Below are 17,009 nucleotides of genomic sequence, written 5' to 3' on the forward strand. Positions count from 1 at the left end.
GATAATCCAGCAAAGACCCCTTTGACAGTTTCTGAATAAATATCGACATGGGATTTTGACAGTAAGTCAAAAAGGAGGATAGTTGAAAGTCAACTTGAAAAGTTTTAATTAGCTTCTCCTCGAGTAAATGAATCTGCCACAAGTATGAACCAGGATGACGACTCCTAAATGAGAATTGATTACGGAAACAGGGCCTTTCTACGTGGAGAGTTCTAATTTTAAAATAAATTTGTCTTAAACTACCGGCAACACAGCATTTTTGAATTTTAGAGCGTACGGTCTGCCCCTTGCACTAATAAAAACGCATCTCTAGACGCCTCTCTCTCAGACAATTCACGGACAACAATTTTTACATCCTCCTTAGAAAAACGCACGCTTTTTTATCCCATCTTAAAGATTATGGCTGATAACGTCGAAATAATTGATCCAGTTTCAAACGGAGCAGTGCAAAACGCTAACATAATTTTAGTGGTGATCTTGGTGCAAGATGGAAGAACGCTTTGACCTTATGTCGAAAACTCTTTTTTTTCAAAACAAGCTACGGACCCACTTTGTGTTATAAATACGATAAACGTTTTAATAAATCAACCTTTATAAGACCTACTAGGAAGTGGAGTAATTAAGAGTGCGCCTAAGACATCGCGTTACATCCATCACGCTGCACTACAAAATAAGTTTAAACCAAGGAAAATCATCATAAATACTAAGAAAGTTTTCCACACAACATTTCATATGCGAAACACTTTTGAATTTCATGAATGAAACTATGTGAGCACTAGGCGGCTGCTGAAAAGTATTTGGTGGTAAGATTTAGGTAGTTCGTACGCAACGATAGAAAAAAAGATACTGTAATACGGTGTATTTGTAATTCCGAGCGCTAAGCGCTAACTCTAGAAGGGGGATGTTCGCTACCCACAAATGGCAGTTTCAGAGACATAAAACTGACTTTGTTTTCTCATTGTTTGTACATATTAATATGGCAAAAAGCATCAAGTGCATCGAATCCAGGCTAATCTCAATGAAATTGGGCTCTAAAAACGCAATTCGTTTAGGCATTGTATTACATTGCGGAAACAATAGCTGTTGAATAAACCTAACAGAAGTTTTTCTATAATACCACAAAATATTTGCCTGAAACTTCATTTAAGCTATATTTAGAATATACCTGCCAGAAACATGTTCTTGTACTTGGACCCACAATAAAAGAACTGACTAATAAATATGTCTAAATCAACGCTTATTCGGTCTCACTTTATAATTAACGACTTAGCTCTTTTTCAACCAAGCTGGGCGTAAAAAATGAAATCGCTCACGATATCTTTATTGTATACTAGTAATACACTGTAACAGTTACAATACTAGAAAAAAAATTAAGAAAGTTTTGCATTGAAATAGTGGAAATCATCTCAACGGTTTTCGAAATAATGGTCGACAACAATAGGAATACAGATTATAATAAATGTTGTCGCCTCTGCTAGACTAGATAACTGAAAACAAAGGTATTATTCCGACAACAACAGGGAGTTCAATAGCTTAGCCCAGTATAAAAGGAAGCCTTGTAAACTCGGGGATTGCCGAAATTAAAGCTATAATTTAACTATTTGAATCTTGATAAAACCTAACGGTATTTCCTCAACAACGTGTTTGCGTTTTTACTGAAAAACCCACTTATATATATTTATTGCATAGAATCTAAAATAGTTAGGCGGCGATATTAAGGCACCTTCTATAATTAGTATGTTTCTCAGAGTGAGCAGATTGTTTCAGCCAGAATTAAAGTATCAGTATCATTATTTAGACTCCATGAAATTCGACAGTACTACGTCGATTTAATACAACATTATTCAACAATGTTATACTGATAAACACCGTTAAGGGTAGTTATTTGATTTACACGAAAAATCCACTGTAATAACCGACTTTGCTACAATATTCATTCGAGTAATATTGTAATAATCATATGTGTAAAGAACGTTTACACAAATTGAAATCCAATTCACTATTTTTCCTTAGAATATTTCATAAACGCGTTGAATCGAAATATTATGCTGCATTTATATTCCACATAATTAATCGTCTCAGACCTATGGAATGACCTAGTTGATCAGTTTGGAAGGTAAAGATTTTGAAACACCGCATAGTCTCTAGGATAGGAGAATTCTTGTTTTCTTCGCCGACATTTAATAACCTAGTTGTTTGCATTTTTTTCCTCTCTGTTGGTCACTATAATTTTCCATTACCTGACGCAACGATTATGTACGCAAGGTGCCGATAAAGACATTCACAGCTACGCTAAAACAACAATTTGCGTCCAATTTATTTTTTTTCTCAGTATTCCAAATTGCCATTCACCTAAATATTGTTTGTCTCACACTGCTTTTATCTGCCTACCGCCAACTTTTCGCTTGTCTGGCCTTTGACCACTTTTACTATGTCAGTAATGCTAAACGATAAGAATGATAATAATAATACTAATAATAAAAATAATAATATAATTAATTTATCTTAATTCAATTATTGTACATAACATTATTCCCTATACGTTTCTAAGCCGTTTGCTAACGACACAGCGGTTCGTATCTATTTTCTTTTGTTTTTGCCTTGCACACAAAGCATTACAGACCAACATCATATCAGTATTAAGAGTGGCCGCCGCTTAAATCTTCCATCATTTCTCATGGTGATGAGTAGTTTTATTTGGAGTTCTAAGCACATTCCTTTTAAATTCTTCACCATACCCGTTCTCCCCATTTATAAGTCTGTCGCCATCTTAAAATACTTCAAGTTCGCGCAGTAATTACGTGGGGGCAGTTTCCAACGTTTTTCTACACTAATTACAGCGCGGGACAAGTACGTCGCATACTATTACTTGCTCACATGTTCGCCGTTCTACATGATAATGATGAAACAATAATAATTACAAATTCATCACTAGAATATGTACCACTCCACATTCAATGAAAATCTACAACTGTGCCCCTTCACCCGTCCATATACTATGACTCTTTAGGTCATCTTCGTCCTCGGTCTTCGCTCGTTCACTTTTGTCGCCTGTAGACAATAACTTGTCGTTATACTTGACGCCTCTGTGAAATAATTTAGCGCTTTATCTGTAAGTGTCATATATCTCATCATCTCGGCCATCAAATGGATTCATTCCCATTTGATGGCCTACATACTTGCATGAAGAGCATAAAATAACTTAAAATATTGTGACTGTTCCATACGTAAACCTCACTTATCAGTATTGTTTTGAATGTTCATATCCTTAATGCTTGCTCGCGTTACTTTTCGGTTTTTTGCCCATCAGCTACAAGCCAGCACCAACTCCAATGTACAGAAGCATCTACGGTAGCGCATCTATAGAAATCTCTCGTATCTTATTATCAGCATCACTACATAACTTTTATCTGAGTGTCTTTTTTGTCGCACTCTGTTCATTAATATCTAGAATATAGTAGAGTACCAGGCCAGCAACTTAAGTAGATCCCCATTACTTCAGTCTAATACACCATTTCCCTAAGATGGATTTAGCTGATACTAACTAAGAAAGCGGCTGGGAAGCGGGTGTCATATCGGTCGCTTCTTTCGAAATATTATCCGTTTTCAACGGTAACAGCCGTTGATATTTGTCATTCGTCACTTGTTCGATGCTTTGCGCTTTCAATTTTTTGCTGTCCCTTCTGTTAAATTGGTTTATTTCGTTTTACATAGCCCGCTCATTTTGTGACTTGTGGATATTAAAACCGGCGCCTTCACCACAATTACCATCATTACCATCCTTTAAGCGGAAAAAACCACCACTCTGATTGTTATATTTCTTTATATTAGTCAATACTCAATACTCATCATCGCTTTCTTGTTCGGTCGGATCTTGTAAATTTGTCTCTTTATTTTGTCTCTTGCCGCTAGCTCTTACTTCACTACTTTCATTTCCGCCTTCGGAGCTGCATGTAGCGCTGTGCTCAGTCGCAGCCTTTTGTTCCTGTTGTATTCCTTGCGGCGGAGGCAGCTGTTGTTGCTGCTTTTGCAGACCCTGCTTATTCTCTACAGTCTCAGTGTTTCCACCCCTAGCATCGTTGTAATTGGCCACAGACTGTGATTGCTGCGCGATTTGCTGTTGCTGCTGTACACGTGAGTCCCGGAATGCATCGAAATCAGCCCACATATCGTCTTGTTGACCTTCATTACCATCTTGTTGTGGTCCTCCGATTTCACCAAGAGAGGCCTTGAATGAACCAAAATCTGCCCAATCGTCAACTGCCGTGGCTTGATCGGCAGACGATCCCGGCGCATCGTCCCCACCGGATGTTTCTGCTAGATTCCAAGGGTTGAAACCGTAGTCCATTCTATTCCAAGGATCAAAATGAATTACACCACCCCCTCCGCCGCAAACGGCACCAGGTGCATCTTCCATATCATCCTCATCAGATGAGTGGTCATCCATAGGCGGTGAAGCAACTTTACTTATACCTGGAATGTCAACATCCGTGAACTCGTCGTCTTGAAATCCAAACTGATCGAAGAAATTTGCCGTAACCTGAAAAGCGAACCAAAGTTAGTTAACATGTGAATTTAAAAAATAATCGAAGAATCTCTGTAGCGTATAAGGGAACACATAAAACTACTCAACCGGTCAAAATCCTTACTTAACAAACGGAGCGCGCTTAGTATTAAGGTAAAGCTAAAACAACGCTACTGAATGCCTTTGCTTTTTACCTATTTTATGGTAAAAGCTCTATGTGTCATACAAGTAATATTATAAAATATATAGGTATAGTGGCGTAAAGAACCCAGCACCCCCAAAACAACTTGTATTAGGAATACTGCCATAGATTGACAGTATGGATTCAATTCCTACTCTTGTCCTCTCGACCTTAAAAAAAGCCCGACTATTTTCAAAACCGATCAAACTTGTTGAACGGCTTCGGAAAACTTACAATATAGAAGATGCGTGTTACAAAAAAAAAGGTGTACTAGACCACAATCTAAGGCTTGACTCTGTGGTAACATGGAAAAACAGAAAAACAGAGGCATACGATTCCGAGCTAAGCGGCTCAAAATGTTTATTAAATGTGTGCGTGCTGCTGTGGAATCGTTTCGGTTTTAAAACCAATGTTCCCGGAACATCATAAGCCTCACACTTCATATCCTCCCGCGAGATAAAGCTGAAGTGATTACAAAATTGTGTGCACTGAACAAGTCATTACCATTTTCTACATATTTGACATGAAAGAACCACGTGCAATGCAAATAGAAATCGGAATTTATGTGAAGCAACAGACGTATCTTAAGCAGCCTTTTATAGGCTTGAAGTTGTCACCCCAAAGGCATTGTGCCTGTTAGGAACAACAGCCCAGAGAATGACGGTATGTACTTTGAACGCAGGTGCTAAATATGATGCACGTATAGAAAATTTCTGGGTGGCGCAACTTTTTTGCAAAACTGATACACATTTTGATAATAGCAGCTATTTTGGAAATTAAAAATGGGTTATCTGTAGGGTGTCTCAAAAAGATTCAAGAAAACTCACACCCATAGACAACTACAGTATGTTTCATTAATATCTATATGCAAGTTGTTAAACAAGAGCTTTTTGTTTTCTTTTTTGAAGTTTCTAGGGGATACATGAAAGCCGATGAAAGCTGAATTTTGCTTAATTAAGAAGCTATACCTAAATAGTGTTTACCTCTAAAGCGTCAACAACTCAATCCGAATAAATCTGCGCTAACTAAAGTTCCTCTCTTGCTCACTAGAAATACCGGCACTCATATGTCTTTCAAGCAACATGCGTAATATACCACAATGTTGAATGATACCATTTCAACAACAACACTAACAAGCAGGATTTCTGCAGTAAAGAGCGAAAGAAAAAGACAATCAATATTTCTCCTCGTGTTCGATTACTCCAGACTGCTCAATATCGAGCCTTTACCCTGACAGGTCTTTGAAACCATGCTGCACAATTGTGCCGATATATAAACTAGAACGAGCAGCTAGAAGTCCTGTGATGATATCCTTGAATTGCTCGGTTTGTTACCCACGAGAATATATAAGCTCATCATAACGCATAGCTGAAGAAAAAACGTAAGCGACATGTTCAGTAGTCTTAATAAGGTAAATGTTACAGCAGCCTTCCCTAAAGAATTACAAGCACCTTTATCTACGAGGCGATATGAGTGTTCCTAACTTTATAGAGATGTTTCTCTCTCTTCAAAAGACAACACCATTTTTTTCAAAATGATGTTTAGTTTGTATTAACTTCCTATAAATGTGAACAGGGAGGCTATACCATTTCCCACGATGAAAGTCCACCTTAGAGCCTAATTGACGCAAAGAAGTCTGACTTTTTGTCTTTTAAGAGGTGAACGTGCGAATTCCGTTCTTGATAGCAGGCCTTACTTCAAGGTATTTGCCATAGTCGTGTGGGACTAGTGCAAGCGTTTTCTATCTTGCACTTACTAAATTCACATTTCTTTCTAACCATGGTCCTGTGTCAATACTAGTTTAAATTTAACTACTTTGACTGACGCAAAACGATTAACTAGCATTAAAATCAAATCAGGGTAATTATCAGATAGAAATCAACGGCATTAAAAACATCAAAGCGATGTTTGTGCTCCTCCCCTTCTATCGCTAGCGCTTAACACATTATTTAAGCTTGAAATATTATATTTGTATCTTTGAATAATCTATGGTATCCTCTTTAGTGTATAAGTATTGTGACCCGCGAAGCACGTTTTCAGGTTCCAAAGGCACTGCTTACTCCTGTGATTCCCGTTTATGGAATCCCAAAATTGATATTGAAATCAGTTTCAAGAAACCTTGATAATGTACGTTCTTGGAATTAGTGTATAAGACATCAACATAGAAATGATTTCTGGTCAGAAAATCGGAAAAGGCACACTTATACAAATCATGATACTAAATAATTTGCTACAGCCCCATGCTTTCTTGCAACGAAGAATCGTCTGTGCTGAAGAAATCCTACCTGATTCAACTGATAGTCGTTAAAAGACTGCTGAGCAGAAGTGATGGCGTCTGGAGTAGGCACTCCCATGTCTCGGAGTTCTGCTGGATCCTCACCCTCAGAACACGACGCAGTTGTGTTCAATGGCTCGACTGCTTTTGAATAAACTTTATTGACAGCCTGCAAGTTTTCTTTAAACGCTGTCCAGCGTTCCTTAAGTTCTGGACTGAGTCCCTCCATGAGTTCGGTATAAACTTCGCGGAATGCGTTCTCCGCCATTGTTTCAACGTAGTTGGCCATTAGTCTTAAATGACCATTGTAGCCAAGCTGCTCTTTAGGTTTGATAGTGTAACAATCAACGATTTTCTCAAGCAGAGCTGACTCGCCGAAGAGTTGGTCGAACAAAACGTGTTTCTGCAGTGCTGGAGTATCCTCCGTTTCATTAGCATGCTCTGTTTCTGGAATGGTTTCAGTGATTGGATCATCCTTTCCTCCATCGGAAGCTTTTTGTGTTTTGGGAGGCGTGCAGATAGCCTGCACAATAGCGTCCACTTGGTTATGTAATTGGCTGCACAGTGGATAGCTAAAGAACAGATCGATTATTGACGGTAGCACGTGGAGATCCCGCAACACTGTCAAGCTGGGCTCGTCGCTGCACGACACTATTGATGCAATTAATTTGACGATTTCTAGTCGGACAAAACCGAACGTTTCTCTCTTCTCCAATGACAGATGCTCGACCAGCGAGTTCAAACGGGGAGACAGAGCCTTTAAACACTTTTGGATAGATTCTTTGGCGCGCAGTTGGTCTAGTTCGCCGAGCGTGGGCGACGACTCAGGTGGTGTTGCGTAAACGCTAAGAAAACACTGAGGGTCGACGCCAATATCTTGGAAGCTGGGCGTAGTTTTCCTGTATTGCAGGAGTGATAAAAGGACAAAGTTACTTTCGTACAGGGTCCAGGGAGAGAGTTCTTCTTTTTTTTCGGGTAAAGCGTGTCGCAAGATTTCGCTTATCGTTTCCGTCTCCTCAACAGCTGCCAAAAGGGGATCGTTAGGACATTTATCTTGTAGGACCATTTGCTGTTCGCGGCCAACCTTGACGATCTTGCAAAGGCACTTGGTCGAGTTTGTGACAACCTGCTCGGAGTTCTCGGGGCTCAGCAGAGCAATCAGTTTCGATACGAGCTGCCCTCTAGCCAACCACTCAATGACCTGAGGACGTAACTCGGGATTATCAGTACATTCTACCAGTCGATTAATAAGATCCTTAATAGCAGAGTTATTTATATGATTCAGTAAGATGTCTACAAAAGCTGAGCTACCTGGCTGGTTTTTATCTTCTGTATTCTTTTTCTGAGTATTCACTTCTCCACAAGCTTCCTGTCCATTTGCCACAGGTTTTTCATCATCTGCTTTTTCAGTATTGTCACCCTCGGCGCTCGCCTCCTCTGACTTTATATCCGTGTTGGCAGCAGATACAGAACTTGAAACACTACTCACGTTGATTGCAGAATCTCCAACCGGAGGGTCGGTCCGATCCGGATCATAGTACTGGATGAAGTCCAGAAACTTCTCAGTTCGTTTTGTTGCGAGTAAAATGAGTAATTTACATACAAATGATGCTGTGAGGTCATTGAGGGCGTCTTCTTGTCGGAATACACCACAAACGCGCGTCAGTAGATGCGGCGTTTCAATCAATGCATCGTTAATTGCCGGCACGTCAAACGTCAGAACCTCACAGGCCGTGTTAGCCAGTTTGTACTGTTGGGTGTATTCCAATGACGGGTCAGGACCACTGATAATAAGGCCCACAAGCTCATCGAGAATATCCGGACGACAAATGAATTTTATAAGCTTTGAAGTATGGCTACGCACCTCTTGAAAAATATCGCTTTCATTGAGAATTTCACACAGTGTGACGTCTGGTCGATCGAGCAACGTGTCAATGTGTGACTGACTGATGATGTTTTGCTTCCAGAAGGCCATCTTCGGGGCCTGGTGTAACGGCGGATGCCCGCTATTCGCCCATAGAACAAGTGTAGTGAAACGTCACTGTGGTGAATCTTTATCTAGCGACACTGTGGGCTAATCTAAAGCCGCCGCTTCTCCTTCGAAGAGAGGTCCTTCTCGTATTAGTAACATTCACATACACACACATTCACACACAGCATAGCAGCATTATATTCTTAATGGTCACAGCGCTATAAACGGGCGACTAATTCTCTCAGTCTAACCGAAACCAAAACACAGCGTTCCGTCAAATAGCCTTTAATAATCGGAAATATCCTCGAGAGTGGAGTTATGAATCAACAGTCGCAGCTCGCCCAAAATGGCGGCCCTGTGAAAACTGTGTTTGTTCGCTGTCGCCGATTGGATATATTGACTGTTTTGCCGTTCTTAGGTTAGTATGCAATACAACAATTATATACTCATCGTTTTGTGAGCTGGCCTCAACGATAGGGGCCACGGCGCAGAACTAAATGTATAACTCCGGCTGCTGCCTATAGCACAGCTATGTGTCCAGATAAAATTTCTAGTGATGATGCTTTAGAGAACATAGATATGTATTTCGTTACGAACGCTCAGATTACATATAAAGGTGTCTAATTTGTGTCCAATACCAATTTTCTACAATCGCTTCCTGCAGGTTTATCTCGCTCACTCCCAACTGGGATCAATTCGCGATTTCATAAGTGTATCGTTATTATTTGTATGCGTCGATTCATTTTATTTTATGGCGCGCGCAAATTAGTTACTAAAATGATTACTTGTTTAGTAATTATTTACTATTTTTAAATAACATTATTTTTTTGCAAGGCTTTATTATTGCAATAAAATTTCAAGTCAGCTATACCACAGCCACACTATTCACAGAATGGTTCTCCAGGATGTAATACTTTTCGTAGGTTTATCACTCAATGGTGCACTGCTTCTAGAGTGCTGATTGATTTAACGATATTGACGATATTACATAAGAAAATAATTACGGGTGACTTATGGTGTCACGTCAAATCGATGCGCAATTTTGGTGTTTTCGAGGAATACGATCTAATCATAATTATAATGAAACGCTGCGAATTTCTTATACAGATATAACGTATTTACTTTTCATGCGCTTTCGCTGGGTATTGTTATTCAAATGGATACCAAGTATTGCCAATATATAATTATTTATGAAGATCAATTGATACATTCATTAAAAAAATAGATCAGCATTGTGCTTAGAACCACAAGGTATATTTTATTATTTTGAGAATAAACTGTAGCCTTTTTCTTGACAGCAGGAACGCCATGTCTATGTTCCGAAAGCCAAACCGCAAAGTCCGCCAAAGGTTGGCTCACTCTGACAGCGAGGATGAAGAGTCTCATGATTGCCTTTTAAAGACCCGTGAGGAACGTAAAAAGGAAAAGGACAAAGATGATCGAGCCAGTAATACCAAGACACTACTCAGGTAAATGGAAGCTAAATTTATCTTCAATTTCTTTTTTGAACTTCCCGCGTTCCAAAAATTTTAGGATATATCAAAATAACTGCTTTTTGTTTAACTGAAGCTTTGGAGTCGGCGATGAAGAGGCTGAAGGCGGAGAAGTTTTCAAGGTAAAAAAGTCCAGCTACTCACGGCGAATCGCAAAGGAATTAGAAAAGGAGCGTAAAGAACGTAAACGGAAAGATGACAGCAAAAACAATGAACAAGATCAGAATCCATTAGATGGACAGCTGTCAGCGATGGTTCAGAGTTCTGACGCTGACGGACGCGATGAAGGCTCGGGAACCCCGGCCGGAAGCATGATTGTCAGGGAGATCCCGCTTTCAACCAGTGACATCGACATACGTGTTAAGGTGAGTCAAACGCTTCCGCGATAACAATGTTGAACAATCAAAAAATCGAGCTACACATTTATTTCCGTCATGTTTTAAATGAATTTAAACCAGACTTGTTTGAGCTCATGCTTTTTATCTTATTGTACCTGATCTTTTCTTTCTCAGAATACTGATTTTAAGGTGTTAAACTCAGAAGAACTGGAAAGCGTCAAAGCAGAAATGAAAACTGATATTTATGAACGCGATGCAGAGAGCGGAGGAAGCGATGGAGAATCTTTTAATGGCCGGCAACGTACTGGAACGGGACCGCGCCCTAACCGGGATCGTGTATCAAAGGTTTTTGAACGAGGGGCTATACCGGATGCGGCCACAATTTTTGCTCTTAAGAAACAACGTCAACAAGCGGCAGCAGGTCGACGAGGCGCGGACGAATTCATACCGTTAAAGGAGCACAACAATTCAAATGATAATTTCAGTCAAAATAACAATAATCCCTTATCGGAAGGTAGACGTCTTCGCGACGGCAGGTTCGTAAATAGGTTTCAATGCATATCCTATGCATTCAATAGAGACGTTAAAAAAGCATTTTAAGTTTTATTTTGTGTTCTATTCCGTGCAAAAATCTAGTCATTGCAGGATGTTATTAAAGCTCAAATTATATCTATCTCGGTAACGCCTATCGGCATTGGGGAAATCAGTTACAATGACGTAATTCTTGCAAATGCTATACCATACGCGAGTAATTAACTCGCTTACAAGGCAAATGTCACGTAAGCTGTCGCATATACTTCAGCGTTTACTCATGCTACTATCAGTTATATAGCTTAAAAGCATGTAATCAAATCACATTAGTAAGTATATAGCCGAATAGCTTACATATAGTTTATTGTGTTGGCCAGAAACGAACCATCCCTAAGTGCAGAAAAGAAACAACTTCAAATTTTCGTAACATAAACCTCGTCGTTGTTTTCGTTTGGGCGACCCTCCATTACAGCGAAGATGATGATGATGACAGTGTAGGTGAAGAGGGTCGAGTGAACTTCAGTGATATTCGCTCAGGAAAACGTGATGATATGATGAGACAGGCGCTAAGTGGATCTCGAGCGGGAGCAGCAGCTCCAGATGACAACAATCCTGACGAGACAGACCGATGGGAAAAAGAGCAAATACGAAAAGGCGTAGCCACCCTGGTATGTTTGGTGTAAAATACTAGTTATTACACCAATAGTCAGTAGGACTGTAAATTTTTCACGACTTCCGATACATACTATGCATCTTTATTATATTGTCCATATTACGACTTGGAGGTTTACTGTACCATTTGGTAGTGCTCTGATATTATATTGCTAGGCAAGTATTGCCTAAAGCATCTTGCTCTATGCATGATATCTATAAAAATACCATGGTGTTCTTATTTTTTTTTATGGCTGATGGTTGTTATGGTAGTCGAGCGCACAAGACTTTTCGCGTTCACCGTCCCCGAATCCGGAGGATAGAGATCGCGTAAGTGCACTACCTCCCGTCCACATCCCTACGGATAAATCAAATATGACCATCACTTCTATTGTGGATCGAGTACGAAATCGTTTGGAAACGGTGCAGGAGATTATGGAACGTTCTCAAAGGCAACGATCAAGTACAGATACTGAATTGACGGTTTGCGTTGAGACTATCCAGCGATTAGAAAAAGAGATGCCCCGCCTCGAGAAGGCGTTCCGTTTCTATCAGGAGATGAGAACTTACTCGATGGACCTTATCGAGTGTTTTGATTCGAAAATGCCTATTATAAACGCGCTTGAAGGCCGTCTATTGAGTGCGTTAGCCCAACGGGCGGAAAAAAGGATGGACAGAAGGCGACAAGATGTTAAAGATCAAGCGGAAGAGGTCCGGCCAGGAGCAATTAGTAAGAATCTATATATATATATATATATATATGTGTATATTTATGAGAATTCTGCAGTAAATAGACTTAAAATAGAGTTAGTATTACTAGTTCTCCTTGGCCAATTATTTCTTGGCTTATTGTATATTTTCCTATATCTGTGTCGCTCAGGAAGTTTTTTGTTATTAAAAAGACGGGCGTACGCTATGTAGCCAAATCGTCCTCGGTTTTACTGAGAAAAAGAAATCATCTTTGCTTAATATTATGCCTTTTACTTTTCATGTTAACGTTAATACATAAACGAATTTTCGACGAGTTTCAGGCAAATCAAATTTGTGCTTTTTTCCAGGCACATCTTTCGGTGGCCTGGCAAACGGACAGTTAGATTCAAACCCTTTTAGAATTCTCATTGGTATGCTTGCAATTACACACCTAACAACACGATATATTAAAATAAATTACCCTTTTCTAGTTGACTCAGCAGCTAAGAAGCGTGCTAGAGAGCGGGAAGGTCGGCGGGTGCGCCGGAAAACTGCGCGGCAAACCAGTGGTGTCGCCAAACACAATGAGGGAGTGTCGTCAGATGATGAAGAAGCTGAAACAGAACGACGACAACTGGCCTCACACCGCGAGCAGGTTCTTGCTGATGGTTCGCACGTGTTTGATGATGTTCACGATGATTTCAGTCAGTTAAAGATCGTGTTAAACCAATTCGAAAACTGGAAACTATATTTCAACGAATCGTACCAGGAGGCTTACATTCCAATTTGTGTGCTCAAGTTAGTTATACCGTTTGTCCGATTGGAGATGTTAGCATGGAACCCGCTAGAAAACCCAGAAGCGATTGAGAAGTATGAATGGTACAAGGAACTGCTGTTTTACGGACAGAAAGTTGAAGATAAAGACGAAAGTGATTTTAGTATCATTCCTAAGGTGGTAGAACGAGCGGTTTTACCAAAGGTAAGTTTGTGTTTTGTAAAATGTAGAAATATCTAGTAGGGAACGACTATACATGTTGTTTCACGAAGACTACAAAAGCATCCGATCGCTGTATAAACATAAGATATACCTGTTTGAGAGTGCTAAAGACTTAGCTTAAAAAACGCTATTAATTATAGCTAGCTTTCATATATTAAATCCATAGATTCTACTTATATGAATGATTAGCTTCGTTCCATCATTTTATAACTGCGTGTGAGTATTGGTGTAGTTGTGTGCTTCTGGTTATATGGCACATGTAATATACAACTAAATCACCTACCCAAGTGATCTATTCTGTACTACTTGCAGTTGAGTCAGTATGTTGAACGAGTATGGGATCCCATGTCGGCAAGTGAAACAAGAAATCTTGTACGATGCATAAGGAAACTAGCAGATGACTACCCATTTGGACGAAAATCAAAACCTCTTGCTACGTTATTAGGCAAAGTCTACGTTAAACTACAAACCGCGCTTCAGGAAGACGTATTCATTCCAATGGCGACCAAGGAAGTCGTGGACAATCCTTTAAGCCCAGCAAGCCAATTTTTCCATCGACAGTTTTGGAATGCGGTGAAACTGCTGCAAAATATTCTGTCCTGGCACGGAATTATATCTGAGAAGCCTTTAAAAGAACTTGCTATTATGGGACTGCTCAATAGGTAAGTAGTGTATGTAGAGAATTCAGTCGTAACACAACTTTGTTAGAGGCAGAACAGCACCGATGGTCCGGAACCAATTTTAGCAGGAGGTCTGTTGCAGCAAACATGCGTCCATCTATTGTCTTCCATACTAGAAAAAACCTGTATCTTCTAAAACTAAAATATACATTCATATCGCGAAGGAGCAAAAGATTGTTTTTCAGAATATAACTGATAATTAACTTTTATCCAATGTCGTAGCGTTAGACGAATCCCTACCATAATTATCAACATATTCAGTCACTTACAATTGAAACTTTATAGCGTTGTTTTTCACGCTACCCACGTAAACATTGACGAGGTAGAAACAGGCTGTCATATACCAGAACCAGATAAACACAACAGGCGTAAATACCAGCGTGAAGACTTTATAACTAATACGAAGAATGCAAATGTGCCTTTTTGATGACCCTGATCTCTTGATGTGCGCTTTACCGCCTAATTTTGCCGGCTAAATGTTAGGTGTCCGGGCCAGCTAGAAACTTTTGAGAACAGTAAAGGGATGAATTTTTAGTTATGTCATTTGCACCTAGATTCTTTCAGGAACAGCAGAAGCAGCAGTACGCTGTCTCCGTTTTAGATTCTTAAATATTATTTGACAATAAGAAATTACGTATAAAGACGATTGCTAGTTTAGTAGAAAATGGCGGATAAACTAACTACGGATAAACTAGATTTGTAGCCAGTGTGCACGTTTCGAATTTCGTGTCCGGTGAAAAAGTGATCATGCTGATACATATTTCAAGATGGCACATTGAATAATTAAAACATTTATTCGTATTTTCTAAAAGCTGTGATGCGGTGGTGAATTACTGCGTCAAATAGCGTTTCCATATATCTTTCAGTAACACACACTGCATCTGGCATACTTACTTGCACAAGGGAATTAGTGCAGGGTACACTATCTGATCGAGCTTGTTAGCCTCCGTTGGAACAAATGCGTATGTTCGCTTAATGGTCCGGACTTAAATCCGCAGGACCGCTACACAAGTAAGGCGAGATTGACTGCGTCTCTTGGTACAACAAGATCAGTCATAATCGTTATTATAAAGGCACTTAAAAATGTAGATTGAAATGTTTAGATGGTGTTTTTAACCTCTAATTAAAGCTGCGCTTGAAGCGAATGGTAATTACATCGAATAAACACGTCCGTCAGACACATTCACGTTGAAAGATGCAGAAAAATGTATTCAAGAAAATTTACTTTTATTCGACGCCTCGTGTAGTATGCAACAGGGTCTGCTTTAATGATCGCTAAAGTTGCACCCTTTTTATTATTGAATAGTTCACAGACGTGGCATTTGCAATTATTTGCATAGTTCATTGAGCACTATTATTAATAGCGTTCCTAAGAAGAAGTTCAAAAAGTATCAAAGCAGTTCTAACATTCTTCTTACCTCATATATTTCTTTCTATTGCTTCGGCTCTTTTCAGATACCTTTTATTTGCGTTGCAGTGTACGTTACTGCATAAAGACGCAGCAGAAAGAGCAGAAACGGTAGGTTCAATGCTACCAACGGCCTGGCTGCGACTCGAAGCACCCGGAAAGCCTCCAGAGTTACAGATGTGGGCTCAATATTTGCAGGGACTCATTAGGCAACTTAGGAGCGACTATGCGCCTGAGTAAGTATTAACTGAATTAAGACATTTGAAGCCGTGTTACATATAACCTAATGCAAAAAATGTCCACTCGCTTTTCGATAGTTCTTTTCTTACCTAACTCCAATATTTGCTCAAAGAGATGCATTAAACCTTGAAATTTCTATTACTATTATAACTACATTGTTTTAAAATACCAAAAGATGGAAACAAATTGCGTATCTGAGTGCTAAGTATGAGTTGTGTAAGCAACCGGACATTTGAGAATAAGTTGTTAATATATATTGTAATGAAAACTTTTCCACTGGGAATATACGTAAGTTACACCGCATTAAATTTAATAAACGTAATGATGTCATTTTCAGCACAAAAATTCAGTCGATCACGAGACTTCACGACAGTTGTAGTAATGTGCCGTATAGTGATGTGATTCTAAAGAAGAAGTAGGTTATCATGTAATATACTTTGTGTTATCTTTGTATTATAGAAACAAGCGAATGTAAAAAATTTCGAAAAAATATATATATATATATTACTGAAATGTAATCCTGCCGTGTTTTCTATTTAGATATATAAGGTAATTCGGAAAATTTGATCTACGACTGTAATCATCGTATTGCAAATTTGATGAAGCGTATCGACTCTATGATTTTTTTGCTATGGTAAGAAAAGTTTGAGATGGTGTCAGATATAAAATGGAAATACATGCATTTTTATATGAGTCTATGGTGAACAATTTTCGGCAAATATTACACAGTATCGAGTCTTGTTGATTTCAATCACATGAGAAAGCGATTGTCAGAAGAAAGCCAGCAAGTCATACTTTTCAGCTTCGATATCTCGTTGCTATTGTTACAATACTGCATTGCAACCTCCTACACTTTCTAAATCATTCGTGCGCCAACCAGCAAAGTAACGCCATTGAAGGTACTGTGGCTTCAACACATCTACCCTTCACAATATCGATCTTCTAAACAGTTAATTTTATCATTGCCGTAATTCAACGAGGACATCAATTTTAAAATCTCAGTGATTTTGCCTCAATATGAGTGGGAT

At 39.2% G+C, this 17,009-nt stretch overlaps 2 protein-coding genes across 3 annotated transcripts; one reads left to right on the plus strand and one right to left on the minus strand.

The window, feature by feature from the left end:
* Positions 1-2,288: 2,288 nt before the first annotated feature.
* fmt (phosphatase 6 regulatory subunit 1-like protein fmt) lies at positions 2,289-9,177 on the minus strand. The gene is made up of 2 exons (XM_022797365.2): positions 6,992-9,177; positions 2,289-4,540 (listed from the first exon to the last, which is right to left on the minus strand). The coding sequence occupies exons 1-2, from the start codon at positions 8,954-8,956 to the stop codon at positions 3,839-3,841; spliced, it is 2,667 nt and encodes an 888-aa protein (XP_022653100.1). The 5' UTR covers positions 8,957-9,177; the 3' UTR covers positions 2,289-3,838.
* A 63-nt stretch (positions 9,178-9,240) lies between these two features.
* On the plus strand, positions 9,241-16,499 carry LOC111246943 (PAX3- and PAX7-binding protein 1). Of its 2 annotated transcripts, none has more exons than XM_022797367.2 (10): positions 9,241-9,371; positions 10,255-10,422; positions 10,523-10,811; positions 10,959-11,320; positions 11,788-11,983; positions 12,240-12,696; positions 13,148-13,635; positions 13,966-14,315; positions 15,789-15,977; positions 16,319-16,499. In XM_022797367.2, exons 2-10 carry the CDS (start codon positions 10,262-10,264, stop codon positions 16,398-16,400), a joined length of 2,574 nt encoding a protein of 857 aa, XP_022653102.1. In that variant the 5' UTR covers positions 9,241-9,371; positions 10,255-10,261; the 3' UTR covers positions 16,401-16,499. The 2 variants fall into 2 exon arrangements, with proteins under 2 accessions (XP_022653102.1, XP_022653101.1); XM_022797366.2 differs by having other exon boundaries at positions 9,246-9,371; positions 10,252-10,422.
* Positions 16,500-17,009: the final 510 nt, after the last annotated feature.

Source organism: Varroa destructor, unplaced genomic scaffold, assembly GCF_002443255.2.
Source record: "Varroa destructor unplaced genomic scaffold, Vdes_3.0 BEIS01000003.1, whole genome shotgun sequence".
In the NCBI taxonomy this organism is placed as follows: Eukaryota; Metazoa; Arthropoda; class Arachnida; order Mesostigmata; family Varroidae; genus Varroa; species Varroa destructor.

What these genes read in the sequence shown, in the direction of transcription:
- fmt (XM_022797365.2), bottom strand. Translation starts at nt 8,956, where the DNA reads ATGGCCTTCTGGAAGCAAAACATCATCAGTCAGTCACACATTGACACG. An exon ending in ACGACTATCAGTTGAATCAG is followed by an intron (nt 4,541 to 6,991) that starts GTAGGATTTCTT and finishes TTCGCTTTTCAG; the next exon opens with GTTACGGCAAATTTCTTCGA.
- LOC111246943 (XM_022797367.2), top strand. Translation starts at nt 10,262, where the DNA reads ATGTCTATGTTCCGAAAGCCAAACCGCAAAGTCCGCCAAAGGTTGGCT. An exon ending in ACATCGACATACGTGTTAAG is followed by an intron (nt 10,812 to 10,958) that starts GTGAGTCAAACG and finishes TTTCTTTCTCAG; the next exon opens with AATACTGATTTTAAGGTGTT. An exon ending in AACGAGCGGTTTTACCAAAG is followed by an intron (nt 13,636 to 13,965) that starts GTAAGTTTGTGT and finishes TACTACTTGCAG; the next exon opens with TTGAGTCAGTATGTTGAACG.